This window comes from Helianthus annuus, chromosome 11, assembly GCF_002127325.2.
Source record: "Helianthus annuus cultivar XRQ/B chromosome 11, HanXRQr2.0-SUNRISE, whole genome shotgun sequence".
In the NCBI taxonomy this organism is placed as follows: domain Eukaryota; kingdom Viridiplantae; phylum Streptophyta; class Magnoliopsida; order Asterales; family Asteraceae; genus Helianthus; species Helianthus annuus.
In genome coordinates, this window is record NC_035443.2 from 22,565,604 (window position 1) to 22,574,647 (window position 9,044).

The 9,044-nt window shown below is 37.4% G+C and overlaps 2 protein-coding genes across 2 annotated transcripts; one reads left to right on the forward strand and one right to left on the reverse strand.

Moving 5' to 3' along the window:
* Nucleotides 1-1,550: 1,550 nt before the first annotated feature.
* On the forward strand, nucleotides 1,551-3,250 carry LOC110889851 (multiple organellar RNA editing factor 8, chloroplastic/mitochondrial). The gene is made up of 4 exons (XM_022137423.2): nucleotides 1,551-1,958; nucleotides 2,099-2,196; nucleotides 2,277-2,342; nucleotides 2,441-3,250. Exons 1-4 carry the CDS (start codon nucleotides 1,600-1,602, stop codon nucleotides 3,046-3,048), a joined length of 1,131 nt encoding a protein of 376 aa, XP_021993115.1. The 5' UTR covers nucleotides 1,551-1,599; the 3' UTR covers nucleotides 3,049-3,250.
* An 868-nt stretch (nucleotides 3,251-4,118) lies between these two features.
* Nucleotides 4,119-8,246, reverse strand: LOC110889852 (transcription factor GTE4). The gene is made up of 5 exons (XM_022137424.2): nucleotides 5,789-8,246; nucleotides 5,311-5,356; nucleotides 5,130-5,219; nucleotides 4,952-5,028; nucleotides 4,119-4,486 (listed from the first exon to the last, which is right to left on the reverse strand). The coding sequence occupies exons 1-4, from the start codon at nucleotides 7,499-7,501 to the stop codon at nucleotides 4,967-4,969; spliced, it is 1,911 nt and encodes a 636-aa protein (XP_021993116.1). The 5' UTR covers nucleotides 7,502-8,246; the 3' UTR covers nucleotides 4,119-4,486; nucleotides 4,952-4,966.
* Between the last annotated feature and the right edge of the window lie 798 nt (nucleotides 8,247-9,044).

The window sequence follows — 9,044 nt, forward strand, 5'->3', positions numbered from 1 at the left end:
AGGTTTAAGTTTTAGATTAAAGTGCCAAAAATGACCAAACCCCAAGGATCATTTTTGCAGTTTACTCTAAATGAAAACACAAAATAGCAAGGGACCATTGATGTAACTCACTTGAAGATATTTTTACGAGTGAATTGCAAGGATTGTCCTTTATCTTTATATCTATTTGCAGGCGCTGTCCTTTATGTTTAAAATTGACGAGTTTTGTCCTTTATGTTTTCAAATCATACACGTTTTGTCCTTTAGCCCTAAATCAGTTAGTTTTTTCTGTCAAATCTGATCATGTGCAATGCACATGAGGGTAAAATTGTCTTTTCACCCTATTCTTTAAAAATGCATAAAAAAGAAAAAAAAAATATTATCCTTCCTCATCTCTCACAAACCTCCCACCCTCACCTGCCGCCGACCACCACCACCGACCACCGACCACCCACTATCTCCACCATCGCCTAACCCACCATCACCACTCCACCGTCTCCAACATCACCATCAACAACCTATCTCTCTACCCTCCTTTGTTTCTCCCAACCGCCGACCGCCCACAAAAAATCCCCAAATGTCTACAGTAAAACTAAACTAAAAAAATCCCCAAATCTCAACAATACACATCGATCACTCGCTGTTCTTGTTCGAAATTCAACACATATTAACAGAATAAAAACCGAGGCTAACTATTAAACAAGAGCAAGTTGAAAACAGGAACCAGAAAATTTGGCTGGAAAAAAGGTAGTTAGTTTGATTGATTGGGGAAGAAGTAATAAAAAAAAGTAGCAGTGAACAGTTACCGGAATGAATGAGAGAAGAAGAAGAAACCGGTGAAGTGAGGTGGTGATCTGGTGATGGTGGAGGTAAAGAAACTCCCGGTGGTAGTTAGCTCTCCGCGGCAACTGGGTTTAATTATGATGGCTATGTGTATAAATAAGCTATAGTTGCAACTTATTTAATCCCAATTACTAAAGTTAATGTTTTCATTAATTTTTGGAGTTCTTTCGATTTCTTGAGGGTTTAGATTCATGGGAACATGGCAAAGATTTGAGAGGAAAAAGGTGGAACCGTGACAGATGTTTTTAGAGAGAGAAACAAGGTTCTAGAGTGAGAGAGAAAAGCGGAGGAGGAAGAGGGTGGTGGTGGGTATGCCTGTCTGTGTTCCTGTCTCTTTAAGGAAGAGTGTGGTTAGAGAGATGAGGAAGTTAGATCTGGTTAGAGAGATGAGGAAGGTTTAGTGAGAGAAAGGATAATATTTTTTTTTATGCATTTTTAAAGAATAGGGTGAAAAGACAATTTTACCCTCATGTGCAGTGCACATTACCAGATTTAACAGAAAAAACTAACTGGTTAGGGTTAAAGGACAAAACGTGTATGATTTGAAAACATAAAGGACAAAACTCGTCAATTTTAAACATAAAGGACAGCCCCTGCAAATAGGTATAAAGATAAAGGACAATCCTTGCAATTCACTCTATTTTTAACAAACTCATTTCAAGGGCAATTTCGACATTTCACAATCTTCGTGAAAGAGCCTAAACGGCTAAACTAAACCCCATAGATAATTATTAGGGTTTTGAAATCAAAGAACCCAACAAACTCGAAACCCTAACAATGGCGACTCGTGTTCTTCTTCGCACCCTCATTTCCTCCGTCAATCAAACCCTAATCCCTCGCACCTTCACCAATCCTTCTCAACTCCTCCGATTCCGTCCAGCTATCGCCATCGCCGCCGCTAATCTCCGCCACTCCGTTGCGGCAACAAATGTCCGTACGTTCTCCACACGCCCTACCACGTCTTCTCTAAACGATTCGAGCCCTAACTGGTCTAATCGTCCCCCTAAGGAGACGATTCTTCTTGACGGTTGTGATTTTGAGCACTGGCTTGTTGTTGTTGAGAAACCTGAAGGCGAGCCTACGAGAGATGAGATTATTGAATCGTATATTAATACCTTAGCTAAGGTTGTTGGCAGGTGAGAATCATTTGCAGGATTTATATCTATTGCTTGATTATGACATTATTTGATCTTCTTTGATGAATTGCTTGATTATATGCGTTAATGAGGTGATTTTAGATTGTGGATATGTAACATTTGGTTTGTATGTGATTCAGTTATGATGAGGCAAGGATGAAAATATACTCGGTTTCGACAAGATGCTATTATGCTTTTGGTGCCCTTGTATCTGAAGAACTGTCTTATAAGCTTAAGGGTAATTGAGTCTTTGAATTCTCAAATTATGTTCATTTTCAGTTGCATACTTGCTGAATAACTTTGCATTATCTCTATCAGAATTACCCGGAGTTCGTTGGGTGCTACCTGATTCTTACTTGGATGTTAAGAACAAAGATTACGGAGGTATTGGATTCTTGAGAGTCGGTTAGCAGCTATGCAACCGGTTTTTTGTTATAATGTTATAATGCAATCCGTCTTTTGTGTGTTTGAATTTGTATCAGGTGAACCGTTTATTGATGGGAAGGCTGTTCCTTATGATCCGAAGTACCATGAGGAATGGATCCGAAATAATGCTCGGGCCAATGAGAGAAACAGGAGGAATGACAGGCCTCGCAACTTTGACCGGTCAAGAAATTTCGAAAGGAGAAGAGAGAACATGCAAAGCAACCGTGGACCTCCCAACAACATGAGCGGGCCACCGAACAGCAACTTTAACGGGCCACCGCCGAACAACATGAGTGGGCCACCGCCGAACAACATGAGCGGACCACCACCGCCCAACAACATGAGCGGGCCACCGCCGAACAACTGGAACGGGCCACCACCACCCAACAACATGAGCGGTCAACCCAATAATTGGAATGGCCCACCCCCGCCAAACAACACGAGCGGTCAACCCAACAATATGAGAGGTCAACCTAATAACTGGAATGGCCCACCACCGCCCTACAACGGAGGGCCTAACTATCAGCAGCAGGGGCGATATGGACCAAACAATGGAGGGACGGGGTATCAATCAGGGCCCGGCCCCAACAGTTATGGGCCGAATGCAGGACAGACACAGGATGTACCTGGAAGAGATATGCCCCCTGCAGCCAACTATGAATGAGCTATTTATTATATGGTAATTAAGGTTTTTGGTTATATGGTGCTTCTAAGTTGGTTATGCAAACTGGTAGTTTGTGTATGCACTGTGCAGATTTGCAAATGGTGTTTGAGGTTATCAGGTGATCTGGTATGAAGGTTTATTGTATATTCTATAACTTAATAACATCTGTTTTGCTGTGTTTAGTTGTTATGTGTTGTTCCAATCTTGCCTATGCATGTGGTCATGTGGATTTTAATACCGAAGGGTTTGTGTCTAGTGGTACTAAGGAATGTAGGAAGTGTGTTCTTCAAAATACGCATGTTAAACTGAATTACTTATGGGTTGTTCTAAACCCTAATTACGCATAAACCCTAATTACGCATGTTATATACATAATCACACACGTTATAAAAAAAATAAGAAATAGCACGCGTCTTAATCTTCTGCTCGCGTATGCAATGTAATTTTTTGTAAATTCAATTCACCAAAAATAAATTTCATATATAGAAAAAGGTGTTAAAAATTCTTTCTAAAGAAGTTTTCATAATTTTGTGACATTTTCGTAGTTGTTTTGCTATCTTAATTTGTTAATTGTGGATTCTTTAAATCTTCTTTTCTCAAGTAAACATACTTTGTCGATGTGTATTTATAATCTATACCTAATATATAATCCATCCGTTAAATATTTCATGTTTGTTTGTCCGATTTATGTCCTTTGTTCGATTAAACTGTTATAAACAAACACAAACAAATATGATCGATTCATTTACACCCATATTAACACATACTCACATAATTTCAACATGATGTAAACATCACTAAGATATGTATTTCCTATTCACTCGACCAGCGACTAGCTTTTCATAACTGGCTGCATTACCAGTCCACTGGTCATCTGGTCAGATAGTTTCAGAAATTAATAGATCTGTATGACTGCAACTGGAAGTGATATAGTGCCGGTCTAATGACGTTTAAACATTTCCTGTACATTTAACTGCGACAATTCAAACCGATCGAAAGTTAAACAAGATAACTTCATCAAACATGCTATTATTTTAAGCATCAAGACCTGTTTACAAAGACAAGCCAAATTAACCATTTAACCGACAACTAAGAGGAAACTAGAAACTACCTACGCGTTTTCATTCAACAACTTATGACAAATACACAGAATCCTACCACTACCACGTGTTTCTTCGCATAAACTTTTACACATTTTGCTACTCGATATCCACCAATCTTTATATCATACACCTACTTCCTAATAAAGACCATCGTCTTTTCGTTTTTTCATAATTACAAATCAACATGATCAGGTCAAAATATCTTTTCTAAAGAGATTTATGTTTTGTAACGAGCTAATGATGTCGTTGAACCATGCACACAAGCATCATATGCGTACCAATAGCAGAAACATTCTTAGTTAGGAGATTGTCAGTTTTTGATAATCTGCAACAAACTGCAAAACAAAAGTACAAAACAAACAGAGATATATCATTAAGGAAATAAATTAACATACAATTACAGATTATATATTTATATGCCTTATATATAACGGGGAAGGTTCAATTAAAAACTCGTTATCGCGAGAACTCGAAAACGAACTAAAAAATCCTAAAAAACATACCAATTTTTTTAACCAATTTTTGCTAGTTTTTGTGTATAAAAATGAATTTTTTTCAAAAAAAAAATAAATAAATAAATAAAAAATTTTGCAGTGCACATGTGTATGTGTCCTAAAAAATCCTAAACAGTTTTTTTATATATATAAAAAATAGCGATTTTTAGTAAAAAAAAATTGTAAAAAAAAATTGGTATGTTTTTTAGGCTTTTTTAGTTAGTTTTCGAGTTCTCGCGATAAAAGGAGTTTTCACTTGAACCCTCCCCTATATATAACAATTTTGTTTAATATGTGTTCGCTTACCTTAATCTACGTCGTTCAGTTTCTAGGTGAATGACCCGCATCTGATCCATCTTCAGATGAACTATCACTATCCGAATCTGCAACAATAGAATCTAAACGATTAGAACAATATGACCGACTATATATAATCACCTTCGAAACCATCCGCCAAATTAAAAAAATTAACCAATATAATTACCGCTTGAAGACGATCCAGAATCACTGCTAGAACTGCTTGAACTACTGGCATTATCTCCTCTCCCTCCTTGATTAAGAGGGGTCTGTTCATCTGTTTAAAAAGCAAAAAGCACCGACTTTTAACAAATGAATTGCAGAAAAAGTAATTAACGTTAAATCGCGTAATTACTGTATAATCTTACTTGTTCTATTTTCATTGGGGGCCTCCGGAAGGGATGTTGATGGGTTCTGCATTAAAACGTCTATCGTCAAAACATGATTTTTTTAATGTTCACTTTGTAGTATTAAAAAGAGTAAAAATGCCATTTTCGTCCCTGAGGTTTGGTCAGTTTTGCAACTTTCGTCCAAAGGTTTGTTTTTCCGCATCTGGATCCAAAGGGTTTGAAATCTTTACCATTTTCATCCGGCTTGTTAACTCCATCCATTTTTCTCCGTTAAGTCAGGGGTATTTACGTCTTTTTTGTTAACTTAAAGAGCAATTCAGTCTTTTTCAGAGGTACTCAGTCTTTGTACATAAAGTGAAAAAGATCGAATTGACCTCTAAGCTGACAAAAAACAAACCTTTGGACGAAAGTCGCAAAACTGACCAAACCTAAGGGATGAAAATGACATTTTACTCTATTAAAAATAATAAAAGAACAATATTATTTGTAAGTTTACCGCGTCCCGATTCACATCACCGGCTTCTTCCCTTGCTTGTTGAGCAAGCGCAGCTTTCCGTTTATGCTTGCTCAAATTCTTTCGATAATTCATGACAAACCTATCGAGTTCCCAAAGGGTTTCGATATCAACACTATCGATATCGACCTCAATCTCATCATCATGTTGAGAAAGCGAGGTGTTCTTTTTGATAATCTGGACGATACTATCAAGCTTTTCAGACGGCAAACTCTGAAGATTTGTACTAAGCTTTTGCTTCTCTTCGTACGTCATGTTCCTCTTATTAGGGTCCTTTGCTTTCGGTTTCTTCGGTGCAGGTGTCCTAATAACCGCTGGCACAAATTTCGAGGGCTGCTGCGGCTGACTAGTCATCACAGGCAAGTTCAACGATTCCGACCTGTACAGCATTCTCGAAGGCGCATGCGCGAAATGAGGAACCTTTCTTGAAGTGGGAGTCGGAGTGTTCGCGTCGTAAATCATTCCATATCTCAAAACGTGATTCGATTCCGATTCAATGACAGCCCATCTTTCTTCGAAAATATTTGATAACTGCTCTGCCATAACATGCACATCTTGCCCTTTCGGATTATACGTCATCGCGTTACGAAACGTGAGTCTAACGTCATCCGCAAATTCCATCGGAGACTTGTAGAAGTTTTGCGCGAGACGGCTCTTGATCGTGCCCAAATCCATTGGGTGTTTGATAATGTCATGGTAATCATGAAGCCCTAACTGTTTAGCGTTAACCGGTACGTTAAACACCCAACCAAATTTGTGCTTCATTAACCTCTGCAGCAAATTGTTGCAACTCCTGAACGTATGATTCCGCACGTAATCTGATTCCTTGCTATGTTTCCTTCCGCTGTTGGATTTACGCCGCTTGTTGGTTTCGGGCGGTAATCTATCTTTACCGAGAAGAAAATCGGAATTCCGATAATACTGATTCGCCTTCGGTGTCCTCTTCTCTTTCTCCGTAAACTCACCAACTCCATGGTTACTATTCATAACCGATACACTTAACTGTCTAAACGGCCTTCCGTCACTATTCGTAACCGAACCAGCTTCCGAATTTATCCTCGTCAAAGCTCTACGGTCCATGAACTCGGTACCCATTTCCGAATTAACTCTAACCAAAGCCCTCCTATCAACTACATCATCGCCCAAATACTGCGAATGATTGTAAGTCTCACTGTTCGTGACACCAACAACCGTCGAAAACGCAGTTAACTCAGCTTCTTTCTCTTCAACCTTTTGAGCTAAACTTCGCACTCGTTCAAGCTCCGTTTTAATCGTCTCCCTAAGCTCCATAATCTCATCCTTCGTTTTCGCAGCTTTTATATTAATCCTCACCCGACCATCCACCACCGTAACAACCGGTTTTAGTTTTACCACCCCGTTTTCGCAAGACTCTCGATTTTCAACCGAGTGATCATCTGATACCTCTACTACCGGCGATAAAGCTCGTCTATTTTCCGAATTTACGAGCTCAGCCGCTAGGGTTTGATCGTTATTTGTGGTGGTAGGTGGAGAGGTAGCGGTGACGATGGCGGTAGGGGTTGGGGAAGAGCTGCCGCTGCCGCCGCCATCGACGCTGGCGGCAACGGCGGCGTTGGTGGTGGTTGTTTTGGGCCTTCTGGTGTAAACTTTATTACCTTCACCCCACTTACTCTTCCCTTTGCTTATTTTATCCGCATCTAATATCCCTGAATCCATACATACATATACGAAACCCTAACCCTAAAACAAATAATTCACAACCTTCACCCCTAGAATTCCAACAAACGGAACCCTAGCATCAAATTTCCACAAATCACACCCACGGAAACAAATCACCCTTAAAAAAATCCGATCTTGACCGAAGAATCGAACCAATCGAATCCGGTCAACGAAGCTAGGGTTTCAAAATTCAAGATTCACAAAATTCAAGCCCTGGAATTCCAAAACACGGAACCCTAGCATCAAATTTCCACAAATCACACCCTCAAAAACAATTTAATCTAAAAAAGATCCGATCTTGATCGTTGAATCGAAGCAATCGAACCGGTCAACGAAGCTAGGGTTTCAAAATTCAAACAACAGAAGATTGGGTTTCAAAATAAAAAATTGAACCGATATAATGTTATAAAATGGAAGAATTGTATCAGATCTGGAGGAATTAAATCGAATTGGGGGGAAAATAGAGATTGAGATGTGTACGGAATTAGGGTTTTCAGGGGGACGATGAAGATTGGGGACGAAAGAGGGAAATTGGAATTAATTTTTATTTTTTTTGAAAATTGAAAATGAAAAATAAAATGGAAATTAAAAAAAAAAAGAAAGAAAGGGAAATTAATTAGGGTTTGGTGTTCTTGGATCCGAAGGTGAGATTGGAGATTGAGAGAAGAGGCGCGTGCGCGTGAGTTGACCAAAGGCGGTCATGTGTGTGTTGTTCTTTATACAACTACTACTTTTTCATCATGAAATAAATTAAAGTGGAGAAAATAAAGTTAAACTACTCTTTTTTTGTTTTTTTTTTAAGTTTAAAAGAATAAAAGGGAACCGACAGATTTTCTTTTAATTGAGACTAGTGTTAATCTTTACATAAAAATTTAAATAAAAGATAAAATTTTAAATAAAAGAAGTGTTTCATAACTAATTTTGATTTTAGTGTTAATGAGATGATTTTGCTTGTTAAATCAAAATTGGTTTAAATTTATTTAGTTAAATCAAATTTAGTTTAAACTTATTATTAGTTATTGAACTTATTATTAGTTATTGAATTTAAATTTAAATTTAAATTAAACTTGAAAATGATTTCTTACCATATATAATTTGATAAAAAATTATAATTATTTGATAAGTGAGGAAAGATATAAATATTATATTTGTTTTTAATCTTAATGACACACTTACTATCTTAAATCAAATTTTATAAGAAGGAAATAATTAATTGCGGAATTTGAATTTGAATTATATTCAAAACCATTTACTACTTCAAAAATTTTAAATTCAATCCAATTGATAAAAGGAAAAAAATAGTTATTATATTTGCTTTTAATGTTAATGAGACTATTACGTTTTTAACATCAAATTTTAGTTCATAATTAAGGAAGGATTTAAATATATATTATTCTATGAGTAAACTTTAAACCATATGTTGTGATCAAACCCTTGTGTTTTCCCTCCTAAATACAATAAGAATGGATTAAGAGGTTGCCACATGACACTTAATAGCCTAAGTGAACACCAAGTGACCAAAGTTTGTTTTTATTTATTA